At 47.4% G+C, this 22,345-nt stretch overlaps 2 protein-coding genes across 2 annotated transcripts; one reads left to right on the top strand and one right to left on the bottom strand.

The window, feature by feature from the left end:
- The first annotated feature begins 1,435 nt into the window (after positions 1-1,435).
- MYOC (myocilin) lies at positions 1,436-14,447 on the top strand. Its single transcript, XM_069478336.1, has 3 exons — positions 1,436-2,096; positions 11,845-11,970; positions 13,155-14,447. Exons 1-3 carry the CDS (start codon positions 1,535-1,537, stop codon positions 13,937-13,939), a joined length of 1,473 nt encoding a protein of 490 aa, XP_069334437.1. The 5' UTR covers positions 1,436-1,534; the 3' UTR covers positions 13,940-14,447.
- A 4,766-nt stretch (positions 14,448-19,213) lies between these two features.
- Positions 19,214-21,951, bottom strand: MYOCOS (myocilin opposite strand). Its single transcript, XM_069479616.1, has 2 exons — positions 21,857-21,951; positions 19,214-19,361 (listed from the first exon to the last, which is right to left on the bottom strand). The coding sequence occupies exons 1-2, from the start codon at positions 21,949-21,951 to the stop codon at positions 19,214-19,216; spliced, it is 243 nt and encodes an 80-aa protein (XP_069335717.1).
- Between the last annotated feature and the right edge of the window lie 394 nt (positions 21,952-22,345).

Genomic DNA, 22,345 nt, shown 5'->3' with positions numbered 1-22,345 from the left:
TAGCCCAAAGGCCGAGAAGGGATTGCTAGCTATCTGATGCAGGAGCTGAGCACAGTACCCTTTAGTCAGCTGTAAAAAGACACCTGTTTGTAAGTGTCTCAAGTTCAGGCTTAACTTTAGAACCAATCAAACAAGAATAGGATCTTTGGAGCAAACCGTGTTTTTCCATTCTGGAGGTGAGTCTGCCAGGGCACATCTAAAATATTTACTTCACGAGTATAGAAGATGTTATTAGTATTGACAACATATAATTGCTCAAATGCAAACATTATTTTACTGATGGGGCTACCACCCACATTTTGATTTGCACAAACTCCTACAGTTCTTGGTATTTTTGCTATTTTTTTTTCTTCTCCTAGGCTTATTAATGTAAAGCGGGAGTTATTAATCTATGTGCCAGAAAGCCTGTGAATCTGGATAGGAAAAAATAACATTTTTATTTTCACTACCTTCTAACTGAATTTTACATTTCATTCTCCATTATGGATATAAGCCATAAACTCGACATTGTACTAAAAATACCTGTGATTTTGTCCCTACTAAGAGAAATCACAGACATTTTATATTATAATACATCATAGTTGTTGCAGATATCATGAAATATTTACACTCCAAACTACTATGAAATTAGACCCCCGTTAGATCTTGTTTTTAATGTGTTAATAAAGCCATACATGTTTATTTCAAATTTTTAAATATTTTAATAATTTCAATGTCATGTGTTTCCTCTGTAATCTTACATATTTTATATCCAGTTGAAAACATCTTTCTGAGACGGGTTCATAGGTTTCACCAGTGAGGTTCACGGCATGTGCACAGAGTAAGACCTGGCCTAGAGGGTAACCCTGACATTGGTGCTAAGATGCAAGACTGAAATTAGAAAGTTCTCTCAAAGATATACCTGCGCTTATTTGAAAGCCAAGGGTGAGGGAAGAATTTTGCTTTCAACTGCTTCTATAGGAATGCTGCTCCCTGAGGCTTGGTGGGGTGGCTGGCTGTTATTTGTCTCTGTCCCTGTTACAGGGACAGAACTCTGTCTTAGGCACGTTTATATCCCCAGTTCCCAGAGCACTGCCTGGCACAGAGCAGGTTCTCAATGAAGTTTGCAGAGTGAATGGAAACATAAGCTAGAAATATATCCTTGTTGAAATCAGCACACAAATAGTCCTGTTGGATGAGGTGGGCATGTGTAAGTGTGTGTGTGCAAAACCGGGTGGGGGCATAGGGACGATTATTGGGGTGTGGGGTGCATAAAGAGGGACATCCTTTTTAAAAAGAAATTCTAAACAGAATTCTGGAAGGTTATTTTCTAAGAATCATGCTGGCAGTGTGGAGGCAACCCCCCTGTGCACAGCCCCACCCCACCCAGCCTCACGTGGCCGCCTCTTTCTCCCCCTACGCAGGGCTGGCTCCCCAGTATATATAAACCTCTCTGGAGCCAGCAGGGCCACCCACCCAGACACCTCGCAGTGCAGCGGAGCTTTCCAGAGGAAGCCTCACCCAGCCTCTGCACTGAGGTTCTTCTGTGCACAAGATGCCAGCTGTCCAGCTGCTGCTTCTGGCCTGCCTGGTATGGGGCGTGGGAGCAAGGACGGCACAGCTCCGGAAGGCCAACGACCGGGGTGGCCGATGCCAGTACACCTTCATTGTGGCCAGCCCCAATGAATCCAGCTGCCCCGAGCAGGGCCAGGCCATGTCAGTCATTCATGACCTGCAGAGAGACAGCAGCAGCCAGCGCGCAGACCTGGAGTCCACCAAAGCTTGGCTCCGCTCCCTGGAAAGCCGCCTCCACCACCTGACCCTGGGCCAGGCTGCTGGGCCCCAGGAGACCCATGAGGGGCTGCAGAAGGAGATGAGCACCCTGAGAAGGGAGCGGGACCAGCTGGAAACCCAAACCAGGGAGCTGGAGACTGCCTATAGCAACCTCCTCCGAGACAAGTCTGTCCTGGAGGAAGAGAAGAAGCGACTGAGGCAAGAGATTGAGGATCTGGCCAGGAGGTTGGAAAGCAGCAGCCAGGAGATAGCAAGGCTGAGAAGGGGCCAGTGTCCTCAGACCGGAGACACCACTCAGGATGTGCCACCAGGCTCCAGGGAAGGTAAGAATGAGAAGTGGAGGGGCTCTGAGTTCAGCAGGAAACATGGTTCATGGTGCCCTTGACCTCCCTGCCCGCCCTCTCCTTTCTCCCAGAGACTGCACATCTAGCACAAGACAGATGAATGAAGGATCATAAAGAAATCACTTTCAAATATTATTAGTAATCTAGCTCCGGATAGCTTTGTTTAGGTTAGTGATTCCGAGTTCTTGTGCCTACCCATGCATGAGAGAGTTTGCACCGTCCATAGCCAAAGGAGACATATAAGGATCAGGTGAGATGTATATGTATATGATCAGTAGAAAGTTACCAACTGTCCTTTTGGAAAAACTATCCTGTTTCAAATCTTTGCTCAGAGACTGTTCTACCTTTTGGTGTTAAAATGGCCTCTACTTATGAAATGACAATAGATTTATGATTATAAGTGGTTTTTGTTTTTTTAATGTCCTTCCTTTGCAAAATAAAGAAGTGACAACTCTTTGTCAGTTCCCTCGATTTGTTGTTTTGGAAGTTTTTCTACTTTTTGTCCAATCTGAGAACCTCTGCTTTTAAGTCACCAGACAACTTCTTAAGGTGACTTTTTCTGAGATGCTCTTCTGTTCACCCTGTTCCCTGCCTGCTTGCTTGAAGGTGAGTGTGTGCGTGTGTGTGTGTGTGTGTGTGTGTGTGTTGGGGAGAAGGCACACTGTTCTCATTAGCGGAGAACACCATTTTTATGTCACTGTTTGTGAAAATGTGCTCCCAAATATTTGCCATTGAATAAGTTTTCTAATCATGAGGAAACAAGCAAGTGAATCCAGTTATGGGACAGTTAGAGGAGTCTGGACTTGCCAAAGATGTCAATGTCAAGATAGAAAGAAAAAAGAAGTGGAGAAAGGGCTTTCTCTAGACTAAAAGAGACGTGTTAGCCAAACGGGGTGCGTGATCCTTGATTGACTCCTTCATCCAAGGGAAAAAAATTACGAGGGACAGGTTTGGGATAATTGAGGACATTTGAATATAGACTGCTCATTGGATTATGTTATTATATTCATGTTCAGTTTCTTGGGTGAGATAATGGTATTGTGGTTACAAAAGAGAATGCCCTTGTTATAAGCAGATGCTCAAGGACTTAGGGGTGAGGCATCAGGATGTCTGCAATGTGCTTTCAAGTGGTTGAGCAAAGACTGTAAAAATATAGAAAGTGAGAAAAAGAAAAGTAAAACAAATGTGGCAAAATATTAAACAATTAGTGAATGATCTAAGTGAGCAGAGTATGTGGAATTTACCGTACTATTCTTTCAATTTTTCTATAGGTTTGAAAATCTTTAAAATAAAACTATGGAGGCCAGGTGCAGTGGTTCATGCCTGTAATCCTAGCACTCTGGGAGGCCGAGGTGGTAGGATCGCTTGAGGTCAGGAGTTCAAGACCAGCCTGAGCAAGAGCAAGCTCCCATCTCTACTAAAGATAGAAAAATTAGCTGGGCATCGTGGTGCGCGCCTGTAGTCCCAGCCACTTCCAGCTACTCAGGAGGTTGAGGCAGGAGGATTGCTTGAGCCCAGGAGTTTGAGGTGGTAGTGAGCTATGATGACCTGGGGTGACAGAGTGAGATTCTGTCTCCAAAAAAAAAAAATAAAATAAAATTATGGGAACATATTTTCTTTAAAAAGCCTCCCTGCATGAAAGGCAAGATCTACATAGATATGAGTCTAGACAACCTAAGAGCTAATGCCTGGGTATGACCTTGGTCAAGTTATTGAATCCTCTGCACCTTAATTTCTTGTCCATAATATGATAAAGAAAATGCTAGATGTGAATAATAATTTTTGTGGGGTTCAAATGAAGTAACTATTAGATGTAAGGGATTCTTTAAATCCTAGCTCGTTAGAATTGGAAGAGATCCAACTCGGAATTTTACAACGAAGGTAAGTGAGATCCTAAGATGGTCAGGGGCCAAAGGCTGCACAGGGGTCAATGGTGGGGCCTGAGATTTGAACCTGAGTCTGCGAAGACAAATAAATGAAAGAATCATCAGTACCAGAAGTGTTAGGAAGCATTACGTATTCCAGACTGTTGACGGAATAAAGTTACATTCTCAAGAAAAAAACCCGTGTGTGTGTGTGTGTGTGTGTGTGTGTGTCTGTGTATGAAAATAGAGGCAACTACTTTTTTGCTTTTTATTGTCTTGTGGTCATTTAGTACGTCTTTGGGAATTTATTAGATATGTTCTCTAATTTTATATTTCTTTTTCTCCTTTCCAGCTACTCTGCTTTTGAAATAAGGGCAATATCTCATTATAATGAACTCCAAACTTGGAAGTTGTTTTCTAGTAGTGGATCATTTTCATGAGCAGGAAATTACATTAGTACAAGAATGTAGAACTGAAAAGGGACCCCACAAGCATCTGGTACCACTGGCTCATATTTGCAGATGTGGAAACTGAGGCCCAGAAAAATTACTCAGCTAGACCAGGGCCACCTAGTCCATTAGTGGCAGAGCCAGGACTAGAATTCTGGCCTCTCCCCCTGAAGTTCAGTAACCTTCAGACCCCCAGCTGACCTTTTAGTGTATAGACCCTAAAGATAAAAGACAGAAAGGTATAGAAATGCTTGGAACATTGCTCCTCATTCTGCGCCAAAAAAAAAAAAGAAAGAAAGAAAGGAAAAATGCTTAGAACAAAAGACATGCTTCAAGGTCCTAGATTTGGGGATAGGGATACTCAGGGAAACTGGGATGTAAATGTAGGTGTGCTCTTATGCAGGAGTGGCAAGAACTGGGGTGTAGAGGGTTGGGGAGAGGTTTAGTGAGGCTGAGTGGATGAAGAGAAGGAAGGTTTTTCCTTACCCCATCTATAGTTCAAATTTACCAAAAGATAAGTTAGAGTTGGTTATTCCTGTCACAAGGGAAGCCCCACTTTCTCCTTTATTTAGCCCTTGGCTTGGATTGGCCGCCCCCATGGAAGAGAGGCAGGGACGAGGGCTTGTGAGCAGGTGTTTTATATGGGCCATGACCCTAGGGAAGAGAACTGGGGAGAGTGAGACAGGGAAGGAAGGAAAGCCAGCAGGGTTGCAGGGGGATGCTTCTCAAGTTGGTCACCACAGTTGGCAGTAGAGGTTCCATCCCACCAAGCCCTTCAGAGGGGCTGTGTAGAATGCAAAAGAAGAGGGGACCATTTATCTATGAAGCTGATACCCTGCTGGCCAGGGGCTATCCCATGGGGTATATCGCAGGCTGGTTCTTGCAGACTTTCTATGCAGAAAGTCAGAGAAGCTGGGTCAGGGTGGCTGAAGTGAGGTCCCTGCAGGTGATCACTGCAAGAGGCAGGTTGCATAGCAACGACTGGGAAAAGGGGGGCAGGATGTGCAGAGGGGCGGAAGGGGCGCCAGAGGTGTGCAGCAGAAGGGCTGGAGATTCCCTTGCTCACCCACAGCAGGACGCAATGATGATCCCTCACCAGGTGATTATGCAGATTAGCATCAGCACGGTGCTGGGCACAGAGTGGCCGCCCTGGTAAATAGATTATAACCACAAAGGGCTGCTTTTGCTTGAGTGCCACTATTGTTTTAAAATGTCATTCAGTGGTCAAAATGTCAACATGTACATAATGTTTGTATAACACATATTGATTCTAGAGATGGCGTCTGTTAGAACAGCATGCAGGACAATAGTCTATTAGCTGATCTTCACTCTCCTAGAGTGTTTGTGACAGCCTGGAGATAGGTTGGCATCCTTCTTTTCCTTCATTCTCTTCATTTACGTAATACGGACTGAACTTTTTGGACAGTGATAGAAAATATCTACAAAATTCATTACTATGTCATTTGCCTAAATATGTAGTGTGTGTGTGTGTGTGTGTGTGTGTCTAGGCAAGTGAGTTAATAAATTCAGTTTCTAGGTTGAGCTCTCTAGAATATGAGCCTATAAAGCAGAAGGGCAGGTCATGCAGAAAATTTCCAGAATTTTGTAATAGACATGAACCTTTGAATCGTAGAACTGAATTTTAATATAAAAAAGTTTTAAAACTAAAAGCCCTAAAAAGGTTATCGGACATAATATAGTCCTTAATATTTTCATGATCTTTTTTTCTTCCACATTCAAAATGAAATGTTAGTGATTTTGAAATCTTCCAGAGAAATTTTAGTTTTGTCACATCTATGCTGAGGACTATTTCATTTATAGTTTTGTATGCAATCTTCAAAATGACCTTAGACATTTGTGCAGCTCAGTATACTGGGGCTCAGAGAGGTGGAGTCATTTGCCCAAAGTCACGCAGCTGGCAAATGGCAGGGCCGAACTAGGCAGCTGTCATTTCTGGCTCCCTCACATGACTGCTCTCCTGCCCTTGGGCCTCGCACCCTCCCCTCCACTGCAGGCTCCAGTCCTCGTGCCAGACGGCTCCACTCTGGGAGTCTGACTGTTGCCAGATGCTCCTGGCTGACATGACCAAGCAGGAGCCAGCAGGCTCCTAACTCAACCATCCCACTTGCCAACTGGGAATTGGCCCTGCAGTCATTCTGGAAGTCACTGCCTGACATTTTGTTTTATTGTGGTTCTTGCTTACCCCACGGAAAGCACATGAGGCGTGGCTCCTGCGACCAGTGAGGGAAGAGAGGGGGAGAGAGACAGCGGGAGCTGTAGGCTTCTTGCTCAGAGCCCTGAGGGCCGGGCTGGGACCAGGCAAGGAACTCGGCACCAGCCAGGCACCTGTGCCACCTCTTCTGTGGCAGTGGCAAAGGAAGAGCTAATGGGAACCCTGGGCTCCCCGGGTGCACAGCCCGGGAGCTGCATGTTTATTGGCCACCACTGGGACCCTCACTCAGCGCCAGGAGTGGGTCACCCCCCAAAGTGCTGAGCAGCATCTTCAAGGCTCTTGGAAAGCCTCCAGTGGCAGTCAAGTTTCAATTAGGAGATAGAAACCACACAGAAGGTTAAGCCAGGGAAGTTTACTATAGAGAATCATTAACTAGGGGCTGGCGCGGTGGCTCATGCCTATAATCCTAGCACTCTGGGAGGCCGAGGCAGAGGATTGCTTGAGCCTAGCAGTATGAGGTTGCAGTGAGCTATCATGAGGCCACGGCACTCTAGCCAGGGCGACAGAGTGAGACCCTATCTCAAAGAAATCTAAAAAATTACTAACAATGATAAAAGAGCAACTCGAAGATGTAAGTAAACTCCATATGGAACCCTAGGGCTGAGGGAGGGTACTGGAAGAAGGACAGACTTGGAAGGGGTTCAGCCCTCAGACAGCAGAGAAGGTGGCTGATTTGCCCAGGCCTGGGCTGGTGTGCCACTGCAACAGGCCACCTCCCAAGCACAGGTGGGGAGGGCGCCTGGCAACCTGGGGTGGGGACACGGTGGGCGTCACGTGCAGGCGCAGGCAGGAGGCCGTCAGAGCACTGTGGTCCCTGCGCAGGACTCTGGTTTCCTTGGTGAGAGGGCCGTGGAAAGGTTATGGCCAGGTGGAGGCTGCGAGGCCACAGGAGACTCTCATCCTGGGTCTGTGGCTGGGGCAGGACTCCACTGAATGTCCTCACACCACACAGCTGACCAGACCGGGGCAGGAAAACTGCAGGAGAAAACTTCTTTCTCCCACACTGTCCCTCCGGTGCCCTCTACTGAGATAGCTCAGCGCTGTGCTCACTCCAAAGGAGCAATGTCGTGTTTTCCAGACAGTGTACATGAAAGGGTGCACTCAGCCCTGAGAGCGACACATTTATGACCGACACTCCTCCCCACCACAGGGTAGAAGAGGTCACAGCTGCCACGGCCTCGGAAGACATAGGTTCAACTCCCTGGCCCCTCCACTTAGCTGTGGGCAAGTGACTTAACCTCTCTGAACCTCAGTTTCCTCATTTGCAAAAGTGGAGAATAATGTTCACTTTCAGGACTGTTATGTGGACAAGTGATGAATAGCAAGCTCCTAGCACAGCACCTGGCTCCCAATAGGTAATAACTAAATTGTATTTGGTATGGAATACAGTCCTGAAACCTCATTCTGCTTCTCTGAAACTTTGCAGGCACCACATCACATAAAAATTTACATAAAAAATCCTTTGAAATGTGAAAAGAGCTATAAATGCCTGTGAATCATCCCTTTTCACAAAAATGAGTTTTTTCAGTATTTCAGTGCCAGAACATACTTCAGCTATTTGCAAGGAAGTCGCCTGTGCAATGCCTGTGTTTTTATATGTGTGTTTGTTTCCAATGTCTTTATTCCCTCTGTGGCTAAAGAGGACACTCTTAATTTCCTTCTCTCTGACCTGTAGGCATGTACCCCTACTTTTCTTCATATGCATAGTTTTCTCAGCACGTTGCTAAATTAAATAACCATCCTAGCTACATTCACAGAATGAAATACTTTGTACCAGATACACAGAGGAAGGGGCCGGATGCGGGGAGGGGTGGCTCACAGTGACCCTCGTGTGGCAACCATGAGTCCCCCAGCTGAAGGGCAGGGAGCTGGGGGAAGATGTGCAGGTGCCACCGCAGTATTTCTCTCACCTCACCTTGCCCGAAACCAGCTCCTATATTCTGAGAGTTAACTGAGATGACTGAAGAAAAGAAGTTTAAATTGTCCTGAGGAATAGTCTGCAATGGTCCAAGAAAAGGTACAAATGACATAGTACACACCCAATAAATGTCAGTGACTACGAAAAGAACAAAAAGGTACAAATGAAAGGAAAGCAGCTAATCTCAAGGAATATGCTTAATGATCTGATTTTGGGAAATTGCCCTGGCAAGGGTTTGCCACACTGTAGGAGCCTCTGCTCAATGCAGGAGGTCGCATGGGCAAGGCAGGGGTGGGCTGCTCCTGACAGCCAGGGGTCCGAGGCCCGTCACTGTGTTTTAGGCCCACGAGAGAGGGCGTGGCAATGGGAGGGCAAAGACAGAGAGGGTAGTTACAAATAGCTGTGGCATCCCCTGGTATAGGAAGGGAGTTTCCCTCTCTTAGCTCTCCCTGGCAGCACAGAGCAGGGAAGCTCGGGCTCACTGTCCCTCTCCCATGCCACCCACAGGGCAGCACCAATTCCCTGGCAAAGGTGTGTGGTTGCCTGTGCTGGGGGAGAAGGGAGGCAGCTGGTACAGGTCCCAGGTTGCTCTAGGGAACCTCCCTCTGCCCTAGTGGGTCGGTCTCTGCCCTGGGTACCCTGGTTGGAGAACTAAACAGACTTTCCAGGACCCTCCAGAGCCCATTTGGATTGTCCGAGAGACTCTGGTTTGCAAAGCAGGCTGGAATGAACCCGTGGTACTCCTCAGCTAAGAGGACTTCGCCAAAGTATGAGTTTCTCAAGGGCACGGACCAACCGTGTCTTATTCACCTTTGTCTCCAGCGCCTAGCACAGCCTGGCACTTAACGGGGCCTCCAGCGGCGCTGACTCCATGGGTGGAGAAGTCCCACTGGGATGCACGGCAAGGATGTCCTCAGTTGGCTCCACATTGTGGCTTAGGGGCCTAATGGCTTGCATGGCCCACTCTAGACTAAGGGGTATCCCAGGGGAGGGAGGTCCCACCTGCTGCAGGGCAGTCATGCTCTTACGGGGGCTAGTTGAACAGCTGCAGCCACACACAGGCGGGTGGGGTGGGGAGGAGGGACGGTAGCTGGGCAGTTGTAATCATCATAGTACTGTAATTCTTCAAAGCTGAATCCCAGAAACTCTAAGAGGCCACCCTGATTTCGAAGATGGGCAAATGTGAAAGAATGTGTGGCTTAAGACTGATGGAACATGGTACACCCAGAAGGGTTAAGTGTGTCACTGTGATCCTCTGTACCTGAAACCTACATTCAAGGGAGTTGAGCCAACAAATGGTACGAGGCACAAAACGTCTTCCTGACTTCAGCTGTGTGGGAGTCTAGGCTCAGGTGAGGCACCAACTTCCCTCCTGTTGTCCCGGACACCTGAGAAATCTGATCTGGGAGCCACGTCACTCAAGGGGCATAAACTGATTGACAGTTGCAGCAAGAGAAAAGGCCCATTGCTAAGTAAGCATGTCTTTTTGTTCTGATGCGCACCATCCGGGCTCTGATGACACTGGAGGGCCTGTCCCTCCCAGGGCCAGCGGATTTCTACAGATAATGAAGGACTCAACTGTGAGTGTTCCTTTCCTATGCAAACCACTCAATCCAGAGCCCACAACCCCACCTCTTCTCTCTCTTTCAAACTCAAGGCCACTATCCCACCGGCCTAATCACCTCAAGTACCAGACACCCGCCTGGCCACACCAGACAACCAAAGACAGCCTGTCTGCCCAGAGCCTGCTGAAATTCTTCAAACTCGCCAATCCTAAGCCTGCCTACCTTTCCTCCCCTGTACCTTCCTGCGGGAAAAACAAAGGCTTTGCCCACATCTTCTCCTGGCTCCCTCTGCTGCCTGAGCAACCCTGGCGCTTCCCCACGTGGCCCCCAGGGCTTGGTGCACCCACCTCCTTTTGCAATCTGTGAGTACAGCAAGCTAAATATTTTTAAGGCTTTTTTAAAGAGCAGTTTTAGGCTCACAGCAAAATGGAGAGGAAGGTACAGGGATTTCCCATGTGCCCCTGCCCCCGGCACACAGCCACCCCCACTACCAACAGCATCCCCCCACCAGAGCAGCACGCTTGCCACAATCGGTGAACCTACTTCCACGCACCATAATCACGCAGAGTCCATAGTTTACAATTGGGTTCACTTTTGCTATTGTTCATTCTTTGGGTTTGGATAAATATGCAATGCTGTGTATCCACCATTAGAGTATCAGTGTATTTTCATTGCCCTGAAAGCCCTCTGTACTCTGCCTGTTCATCCTTTCCCCGCCAGCAATCACTATCTTTTTACTGTCTCCGCAGTTTTGCCTCAAACTGTCTTTTCAGTGGTAGTTGTCTCCTGAGCTGTCGGCCTCACCATACCTGAATAGTCAAACCCACGTCTGAAAACGCCAAGCCTGTTCTTTGTGGCTACTGCTTCATCCTCGTATTCAACAACTGCCGTAAGGCCACAGTCCTCAGCAATGCAGATGTGTGTGACACTGAACGCTTACTTTCTCACCAACGTCACCTACACTCTCCCCTGAACTCCTGTAGGAACCCTGCACACGCCCACTCTTCCTTATGCAAAAGTGAGAGGAATCTGACAGAATATTTCAACTGAGCATGCAAAGCTCAGTATGTTACTTCTTATAGGAGTGCTTGCATATGACAAGGACAAAAACTTTAAGTTATGCACTGAATTTTTTTTTTTTTTTTTGAGACAGAATTTCACTTTGTTGCCTGGGCTAGAGTGAGTAACCTGGTGTCAGCCTAGCTCACAGCAACCTCAAACTCCCAGGCTCAAGCCATCCTCCTGCCTCAGCCTCCTGAGGAGCTGGGACTACAGGTGTGCGTCACCATGCCTGGCTAATTTTTTGTTTCTATTTTTAGTTGCCCAGCTAATTTCTTTCTATTTTTGGTAGAGATGGGGTCTTGCTCTTGCTCAGGCTGGTCTCGAATTCCTGACCTCAAGTGATCCTCCTGCCTCAGCCTCCCAAAGTGCTAGGATTACACTGGTCATCCTAGTGAGCCACTGCGCCCAGCCATGCACTGAATTTTTAATTGCTGAAATTCAGACATCTAAAAAGATGCTAGTCCAATCCTGTTTTATCTTCCCTTCCCCGTCCTCCACCCCACTCACTCTTGTTTTACAGCAAATCTCAAGCATGATGTCTTTGGTGACGCCTGTTTAAATGCCATACTCAACATAGTCGAGCCTTGGGCCATTTTTTTTTTCACAGTACAATTTGTCTCTTTCTTTCGATACAGTTTCTAAATGGAATCTGGACACTTTGGCCTTCCAGGAACTGAAGTCAGAGTTAACTGAGGTTCCTGCTTCCCGAATCTTGAAGGAGAGTCCCTCTGGCCATCCCAGGAATGAAGAGGGAGATGATGGTATGAAGTTAGCTTTCTTCCCTTTTGTGCCCATGTGGTCTTTATCCATGTCTAGTTCTGTGTTCGGAGTCAGTAAAGAGTAAACGCTCGCCCAGGAGGGAAACTAGTAACTTCCCTGGGAGCAGAGGCAGGGGAGGGGGAGCAGAACAGAACCCCCCGCTGTTCCCTTGCCAGGGCGGGTCTGCAGGAATCAGCCTGTCCCTAGCGAAGAGCCAAGAGCCGTACATCCTACCACCCACAAATGGGAGGCTGGGTTGGGCTGGGCTGAACAGGCGAAGATGAGAGATGTGTTTATTTCACCCACTTGATTGTCACAGAATTAACTATATCTGAGAAGTTACATTTTACTGTAGCTCCTTCATTGCTTTATCTTAGGGACAGGTGTACACCATGCCCCATCTCAGCATGTGATTTGTCACTAAAGGTATGTTTTCTGAACTTTGGCCACTTAGGAAAAGTACAATTTGCCCATTCCTGAAAGTCTGCCTTTAAGACTAAGACTGTGGCTTCCAGAAACTTGGACTACCCATGTTATTGACAATCACCACTTACACTGAATGGGGTTATGAAATATTTAAAACATGATTCTCTGAAATCTAAATTTTCAACCATTTCTTCACTACATTTAAAAAATTATAATCAGGCTTTATTGTATTAAAATGATCTATGAAATATGTGGCCCATCAGTTAGGGCTTGAAAAACTTTGTCATAGGTCAATTATTCTTATAATGAGCTTATTTTTCTATTTTTTTAATAATGAAATAAGTCAGGCATGAAAGCCACACAGAGGAATATACGGAACAGCCCTGAGTCCCTGCCCAGCTGAAGCAGAATTATGCCTGCAGCTGAAGTCCCCCGTGCAACTTTCAGGCTCACAACTTGTGCTGAGTAGACGTTAATTCAAGTCACAGATGGATCACATAACACTTGGTCTATACCAAGCACTTAATGTGTATAATTACGTATAACAGCCCCCAAAACACTATTATTATCCCCCTTTACAAATGAGAAAACTGAGACGTAGAGAGCTGAGTAACTTACTGGGAGCCGCACAGCCTGGCTTTAAACCCAGACGGTCGGTCTCCGGGGCCCTCGCCTCTGCCGGCCCTGCCGTGCTTCCACGGGGTCACTGTATTTGGACAGACTACGGACAAGTGGTGTTTTGTTTTCTTAACTTCACTAGGATGCGGAGAACTAGTTTGGGTAGGAGAGCCCCTCACTCTGAGAACAGCGGAAACCATCACCGGCAAGTACGGCGTGTGGATGCGAGACCCCAAGCCCACCCACCCCTACACCCGGGAGACCACGTGGAGGATCGACACGGTGGGCACGGATGTGCGCCAGGTGTTCGAGTACGACCTCCGGAGCCAGTTCGCGCAGGGCTACCCTTCGAAGGTGCACGTGCTGCCCAGGCCGCTGGAGAGCACAGGCGCCGTGGTGTACGAGGGGAGCCTCTATTTCCAGGGCGCCAGGTCCAGAACCGTGGTAAGGTACGAGCTGAATGCCGAGACAGTGAGGGCGGAGAGGGACATCCCTGGAGCCGGCTACCACGGGCAGTTCCCGTACTCTTGGGGTGGCTACACAGACATCGACTTGGCTGTGGACGAGGGTGGACTCTGGGTCATCTACAGCACTGAGGAGGCCAAAGGCGCCATCGTCCTCTCCAGACTGAACCCAGAGAATCTGGAACTTGAACAAACCTGGGAGACTAACATCCGCAAGCAGTCGGTGGCCAACGCCTTCATCATCTGCGGCACCCTGTACACCGTCAGCAGCTACTCCTCCGCCGACGCTACGGTCAACTTCGCTTATGACACAGGCACAGGGAGCAGCAAGACCCTGGCCATCCCATTCAAGAACCGCTACAAGTACAGCAGCATGATCGACTACAACCCCCTGGAGAAGAAGCTCTTTGCCTGGGACAACTTCAACATGGTCACCTATGACATCGAGCTCTCCAAGGTATGAAACGCCTCCAAGCTATACCAGCAAAGGCAATAAGGAGACGTTCAGGGTCCAGCGTGGAGCAGACTGAAGGCAGAGCCAGCCAGCCAGTGCCCAGGCAGCCTTCTCTGCTTTCCAAGCTTTCATTCATCCAAAGAATGTGCATGGTCACCATCTGACTATGCAGGAATAGCAATCTGAGGGTATAGACGATTGCATATTACAGTAGATATTCTTTTCTTCTATCAGCATTTAAAGGGATGTTTAACTGAGACAGTTCAAGTTTTCTGGTGATTTGGGGCAACAGCTATAAGGCACGGTAGTTTCATGAAAACCATTGCTCTTGCATGTTGCATGGGTACCATAAGCCACCATAAAAAGCAGTAGGTCTAAAGGAAGCAGAACAGTTCTTGTGCCTGGCACTGAACATATGTAAGATGTGTTTACTACAACTGGCTTCTAATGCTTCAGATGGAATCCAGTTGGGTGTTACATAACCCTTTGCCTTGTGAAATAAAATTATCTTATCCAATATCCTTTTCCTTGAACTTTGTGGGAATGTTTGTTTAAGCAAAGATTTAGACTCCAACCATCAGATAATTCCTTTGGGCTGGGAGATGTGATTGCAGGATGGTAAAGGTGGTGTGTGTGTAACTGAGAGGCTTGTGCCTGGTTTTGAGGTGTTGCCCAGAATGACGCCAAGCAAACAGTGGCGTCCTCGCCTTCCCAGCTCCATCTCCTGGTGCCCTTGCCCTCCCTGAGCAGTCTCCCAGCCCCCAACTCATCCTCTCTTTACCCTAGCTCCACTTTGGCTCCTATCTGTTGTCATGGGTATGAATTTCTGAAGCCACAACCTCAGGTGGGCGAGCCTTATAGCATTATATTCTTTTCCAGTTTTTAAAGTCGTGGTAAGATACATAGAACAAAATTTACCGTCTTGATCATTTTTAAGGGCACAGTTCAGTGGTATTAAATACATTCATACTGTTATACAACCATCACCACTATCCATCTCCAGAACTTTTTTCATTTTGTAAAACTGAAACTATACCCCTTAATAACTCCCCATTCCTCCCTTATCCCCATAGCATTATTTTTTAATAACTGAACTTATTCCTGCAGTTGCCATCATACCTAATGGTACAACACTGTCTTGCCAGTTCAGCCTGGACTCCATTCCATCAGCATGTTGTCGGTCAATTCAGGGTTTTCCTCTCCCCCATTCTCTTCAAGGTGGCGTCTGTGCTTGAGACAGTGAGGGTGAGGACGCTCTGGCCCTGCGGGGGAAGAATCCAGACAATTTCTTACACCTGGTTTTGGCCATCAGTGCAGATTCCAGCATTTGCTGCTGACATCCATGTCCCCGTATCCGGTTCCAGGTCTGGCTCCTCCTCATTGGATGGCCAGACCTGTCAGACTCGGGGCTTTAGTCTAGCCTGCTGTGTCCACAAGGGATATGGGGACGCTTCAGGGGCCCGCCTGCACCGTGGGAACACAGGTTCGCTTTGGCTCTCCTGCTGCTGCCCCCTGCTGGTGCAGGGCCACCTCTCCCAGAGGTTTGCGCCTGTTACACTGGCTTTACCTGGAAACAGCACAATCTCCTCTGCTTTCACATGCCCCAACCATCTGTCACGTGTGGTCCTGTCAGGAACTCTTTAGAATCTAAGCGCTCTCTCTCTGAAGTTCCCTTGCTCCCCCAGACTTTATTCAGACTGCAGGGATGGGATAGTCTATGTCTATCTTCTCTGGTTATTGTTCATAGTACCAGGGCTCAGCCTTTTGATTTCCAAGAGAACCAAATCTTAAAAATTAAAGGCGTCACTTTAAAGATAATTCTCCCTAACCTGGGTTCTAAAGACTATGCTTTGGAAAGCAAAGCCAAGAATTTAACTTTTCTTTTCCCCTTGGAGTCAATCCTCCTTGAGACTACACACGCAATGATGGGCAGAGAGAGGATGATATCTCAAGTCTCTTTCCTGGTGTATTAGTATGTTGGGCTGCTGTAACAAATACCACAGTGACTCAAACAACAGTTTATTTCCTTGTAATTCTGAGGCTGGAAGTCCAAGATTAAGGTGTCAGCAGGGCTGGTATCTTCTGAGGCCTTTCTCCTTGGCTCATAGATGACTGTCTTTTCCCTGCATCTTCACATTATCTTCCCTTTGTGCATGTCTGTGCCCTAATCTCTTCTTTTTAGAAGGACAACAGTCATATTGTCTTAGGGCTCACCATAATCACTTCATTTTAACTTAATCACCTCTTCACAGGCCCTATCTCCGAAGACAGTCACATTCTAAACTACTAGAATTAGACTTCAACATGTGAATTAGGGGGTGGACATCGTTCAGCCCGTCACATCTGGGTGTTACCACTTTCCTCCACAGATAGCAGACTCTTAAAGACTAAGAAAAGCCACAGGTCAGATGCATGAACTCACCCGTCCTATTAAGCACCCTTAGCTGCCAGGCGTGTGAATAAAAGTGGAGGGTGAGCCAGCAGGGCACACAGACAGGTGAGGCAAGTTCTGCTGCCCAGCTGCCCTCGGCTCCTGCTCCTTCTCGCCAACAGCTACTGCTCCGGCCTTTGGGGTGGAAGAAGAGAGTGAAAGAAGAAGAAACATAAGGAAGAAGAAAACTCTTTCTTCCCTTGACTCCTCCTCCAACACTGACTGTCCTTCCGTTTATCCTGCTGGTTCCTCCCTTGGCCCCATATTTAAATCTCCAGACCAGTAATTACTCCTGAACGTCAGATCCACATATCCATTTGCCCACTGCCATTGCCATTTAGATGTGTATTAGACAAATCAGACTAACAAAAATTGAATTGCTGGAGTTCCTCTGCTGACCCCAAGATATATCAAATCTGCATTTTTTGTTTTGCTTTGTTTTGTTTTGTTTTGTTTTAAGACAGAGTCTTGCTCTCTCACCTGGGCTAGAGTGCCGTGGTGTCAGCCTAGCTCACAGCAACCTCAAACTCTTGGGCTCAAGCGATCCTCCTGCCTCAGCCTCCTGAGTAGCAGGGACTACAGGCATGCGCCACCCCGCCTGGCTAATTTTTTCTATTTTTAATAGAAACAGGATCTCGCTCTTGCTCAGGCTGGTCTTGAACTCCTGAGCTCAACAGATCCTCCCACCTTGGCCTCCCAGAGTGCTAGGATTACAGGCATGAACCACTGTACCTGGCCCAAATCTGCTCTCCTTGTAGCTGATGGAAACTCCAGTTGCTCAGGCCAAAAATCTTGGAGTCATCCTTTACCCCTCTCTCTCATACCCCATATTCAATCCATCAGCATCTTTTGTTGGTTCCATCTTCAAACACATAGATACAGAATCTGACCACATTTTTCATCATCCCAGCTGCAACTGGTCCAAATGGCCATCATCTTGTTCCTGGATTCCCTCAATAGCAGTGGAAGTGCTTCTGTTCCCTCCATCCCTACAGCCTATTGTCAACATGGCAGCCAGAAGAATCCCAGTAAAATGCAAGCTTGACTGTTCTCCTTTTGCTGAAAATCCTCTTGGCTTCCTGTCTTATTCAAAGCCAGAGTCCTTACAAAGCCCCATGTGATCTTCCTCCTTCCCCACCACTATGACTTCATCTTCCACTAATGTCCCATGATTTGCTTCACTCCAGCCAAGCCCCCCAGCCTCCTTACTGTCCCTGGATGCATCAGGCACACTTTTGCCTTCAGACATTTGCACTGGTCTTTCCCTCTGCAGACTACCCTATTTAAAATTTCAACAAACCTACTGTTTCCTCAGGCACTTCTAAATCTCCCTTATTCTGTTTTATTTTGAAATGTCTTCCATTATACTCATCACCTCCTGATGTATAATTCACTGTGTTTACATGGCATATATTTTTTATTAGTTTTCCCTCACTGAAATGAAAACTACATCAGGGCAGGGACTGATTGTTTTATACAATGCTGTATCCCTAGAATAGTGCCTGGCTCACATAGTAGGTACTCAATATTATTTTTGAACAAATGAACGGAAAAGAACATCCTGGAATTTGCTCAAAAACAAAACTGAAAATACAATGGCCACAAGAGTTAGTCTTTCCCATCTCTTTCCCTCCCTGTGTGACCTTGGACATGTTGCTTAACCTCTGTTCCAGCACTAAGAGAACTTTCTGTAATGATGATCATGTTCTATACACGCAACACCCAGCAGGGTGGCCACTAGCTGCATGAAGCTACTAAGCACTTGAAATGTGGCTAGCATGACTGAGGAACTGGATTGACTTTAATTGCAATGAAAGTAAAGGTAACTAGCCACACATGGCCAGTGGCTAGTCTACTGGACGGTGCCGGTCTGTTTCCTCTTCTGAGATAAGGCGATGTGTAGGTTGAGCACCTAGCTGGCAGTGACAGGTGCTCAGGGCAGGCTCCCTCCCCGCCCACACTGCCACAGAAGGCCACAGGGAGGGAGCCTGACTTCCACACAATAGCACAGCCCACGGCTCTGTGGGTAGGAGGACCAGAGCATATTTCAAAGGGCAGCCTGCAGACACAACACTGATAAGGACACTATGAAGAAGGTGAAATAAAAGATGGCATGTAGGGACATTTTCCATATGTACATCTGAATTATCACAATTTTAATGCTTTTAAGCCATTCAAAAGAGCCCAAGTAGTTCTATAGAGGTACTTTGGGCTCTGCCAACAGGTTTGAGCAGGGGACCCATGCAATATACTTCTCCCCAACCAAACCACTCTGCACTTGGCTGCTTTTCAGGGTAGAATTTTTGTTGTAGAGTCTGAAAATCACTTCAGTCTCCTAGAATCAAACTTTGAAGACTTTGTTATACATATAAAACTCAACCACCCTAGCACCAGCACAGGGAATGGGGCTAGAGTTCTGGTAAACTAGTATAAAGGGCCATAGAACTGTAGTGTCTCCGGCTGAGTCTTGAAAATCCAAATGCCTCTGGATTTTCTGGATTTCAGATCTTTAAAGTCACAGAGGTCTGAACTTTTCGCTGATTCAGATTCGGTAATACACAGCAAGGCCTCATAATATTTTTAATTCAAATCCAACTGGCTCCAGCAAGTATTCTATAGCACAGCATAAATTAAAGATCAAATCTGTATATATACCAGAGACTTGGCTTGAAAAACCCAGAATCACTGCAAGTGCACTAGTGATAATAAACAATGCTCAACGGTGGCTCCAGAAGAAAAATAGGAAAGAACAAAGACCTTCTAGGACAACCCCAGGAATGCCAATGTCCCGGAGACTGGTTTCTGGAGTTCCGTATGAGAGTCCACTTCAAAGTGAGTGAAGTTGTATATGCTTAGGAGTCCGTGGACCACTCAGCTGGAGAAGGGGGTGGCACGGGAGGTACCTCGCGGTGGGCCACGTCAGGAGAAAGGGCTTGTTCCGAACCCAGACGTGAGAGCGTCTCCTTAGCTTCATCGCTTTTCTTGGTAATGATCTCCTCTCTAGGAAGAAAGGCACATGGAATGTTAGGATTCAATAATGAGAAATATAAATACAGATGCAATTAAAAAAAGAGAGAGAGAATGAAAGAAACACCCCATATGCCAGCACCTAAAGAGAACCAGTCAACATTTTAGAGACATCCTTCCAAACTCTTCCACCCACACTAACAGAGCCATCCCCTTGGGAAAATGAGTTACACTCCACGCACACTTTAATTGAGCCGGCTCTTCTCAGAGTGAGCTCAATTGCCTCCATTGGTCCTGGGGATCCAATCATCCTGTGGGAACCACTCCCTCACCCCAAGCCATTCCCCAGTGGTTTCTTAGGCTTAGAGCAGGAGGTCTTCCCATCAGCTGGCCCTCTCCATCCCCCACCAGCCAGCTCTCTGTACATTTCGGCCTGGGGCAGGCTCTGTCTTGATGTTTCATTGCATTCCAGCCATTCTCAGGGCCAGTCCGGTCCTAACTTGTCCCCATCCCCAGCCTGCGGGGTTCTCCTCCCCCCTGCTGAAGTCTACCAGGGCTTTCCCATCCTCCTCAGGGCTGGGAAAACCCTGCCTTCAAGGGAAGAGGACTACCCTGTCACACTATCACAGATTCAGATTAACTGATCCCTGAACACTTACTATGTTCCAGGGACTGGAAATTAGCTAGAAACTACCTACATGCAGATTCTCAGCCATACCCCACAATAAGTCTTTCAGCTGAGGAAGCCGAGATGGAAGGTGATACATCCAGGTCATGTGGCCAGTGAAAGGCAGAACTAGAAACTAAACTTAGGTTGGGATTTGGCCACGTTCACTGCTGCCATCTCCCAATTGAAGCCGATCCCTAATGATGCTGAGGGGATGTGGAGGGGATTGTGTGGTGGCTAGGAGAGGCCTCAGGATTGTGCCATCTTTTTTCTCGGTGGATGTTTGAGCACAGCGACTGCAGCCTCCCGGAGACAACACCCACTCTCATGATCTAGAATCAGGGTGTCAAGTTGGCCATGCACCCCATCAGCAAAGGCTTAACACTCACATGCATGGTAACTAAGGAATTGTTCATAATTTTTATCAATTTGCTAATATGTTACATCCTAATAAACTCTAATGTCAAGGGGCATCGTGAACAATATTAGATGGAAATTCATACTGTGAATGGAACACCGTATTTCAAGTCAATAATTTTGGATCTTTTGGCTAACTTCTTATCAGATTTAGTAAGATCATCATTTCAAGCTCATATTGTTCCTGATATGGAGCTCAAGCTAGAAGCATCAGCTGTGCCAATTTTTGTCATTTATTCATATTTGCAATATTATTTTAATCCAAGATTTCTAGGCAAAAATTTTTTAGGCCACTTGTCTCTTTTGAGGGTTACATTTGCCAAGACTAGACAATATAACTTGTCAATTGGTTTAACCGACCCAAGTAAACTACAACATATTGGCATTTGCTGAAAGTAAATGAAGAAGCCCCCGTGACCTCCTCCATCCTGGCAGCCCCATCCCTCCATCAAGAGGGGAGCAGATCCCACAATGACCTCCTGACATGCAGTGAGGGTGCCATGCCCAGCCAAATGGCAATTTCAAGAGTTCAGTTTTCATATAAATTGGAGTCTAAGATTTTTCTTAAACACCTTTATGTGGTGTCTTGGGCACCCCAGTGGATCTTGGGACTTAAGACCAGAGAGAGGAGAGGGCATCCCCACAGTGGCCGTCATGGGCTTGCCAAATGTAGCAAATAAAAACATAGGGTGCCCAGTTACATTTGAAATTCAGACAAACTAATTTTTAGTATGTCACAAATATTTCAAGGATGTATTTACACCAAAAAGTTTTTTTTGTTTATCTAAAATTTGAATTTAACTGGGCTTTCTGTATTTTATCTGCCAACCCTACCATCGGGGAAAGGTCTCAGGCAGCTGATGCCTTTTAGAGCTGAAACCCGCAGCACAGGCAGCTACTGACTCCATCTGCAGGCAAACCCCTCTCCTCTGGGTCAAGCAAGCTGGCTACGTCTCTTCTTCCTAAGGGGTCGCTGGTTCATTCATAGTCCACTAGCACAGTACCGGGGACCAGGCACACAGAGGTAAGGAAGGCAAACAGTCCCTGCCTGCAGGGAGCCGACAGCCTCCTTGGGAATGAGGGTGAGCTTCAGGGAGTCCAGGTGCCCAGGCTTTGTCTGTAAAGGCATGGATTTTCATAACTTCCAGCACATCATCAAAGTGCTCCCCACCTCCTCATTAAGAGCCACTGATGTGACACTCATCCCAGCATCCACGCGGTGAACATACACAAACGGGTACCATCCCCGCCGAAGTGCCACATGAGAAAAGTCTGTTTCCACAAGGCAGTCTCCTCATCCGCGAAATGCAGCTCCCGGCAGCGGATGAACAAACGTACATAAACCAGCGCCACCTGCAGTTTCGCACACTTAGTGAGCTCAGCATTTACGCTCCATCCCACCAACCCGCCCCCGCAAGTGAGCCGGAGGAGAGCTTTAGGGTACCTTGTGTCCATAGTGACTCTGCGCCTGGTCACTTCAGAGGCCAGGTCTTTGTAGGGGAGATTAATGGCGCTGACTTCGGGGCTCTTCTGAGCCATGGCCTTGTACCCTCAGGATTTAAGGGATTTAGATTCACCGCACCTGTGATGTGAAACAGGTGGCAGCACACAGGCTTCAGGTGTGGGAGGGAGGCCCCAGCTAGGGCCAGCAGGGCAGGGCTGGGGAGGCCCTCACTGCCATGTCCTCAGTGGGTCCTCCCTACAGCCTGGGCCCCGTCCCCACCCTCTCCCGCTCCCACCCCAGTCAAGAGCAGACATTTCCTCGAATACCTGCCCTGATGAGTGGGTGGGAAGAGCAAGGTCCTTGCTGGCCCATAGGGTGGGACAGGCAAGATGATTCCAGTCATGCAATGGGGAAGCCGAGGGCAGCTATTGTTACCCCCAGATAACGCGGAGGCAGTGGAGGCTCAGAGAGGTGAACTGACTCTCCCCA

This window comes from Eulemur rufifrons, chromosome 8 (assembly GCF_041146395.1).
Source record: "Eulemur rufifrons isolate Redbay chromosome 8, OSU_ERuf_1, whole genome shotgun sequence".
Taxonomy (NCBI): domain Eukaryota; kingdom Metazoa; phylum Chordata; class Mammalia; order Primates; family Lemuridae; genus Eulemur; species Eulemur rufifrons.
This window is presented reverse-complemented; position numbering and strand designations above follow the sequence as displayed.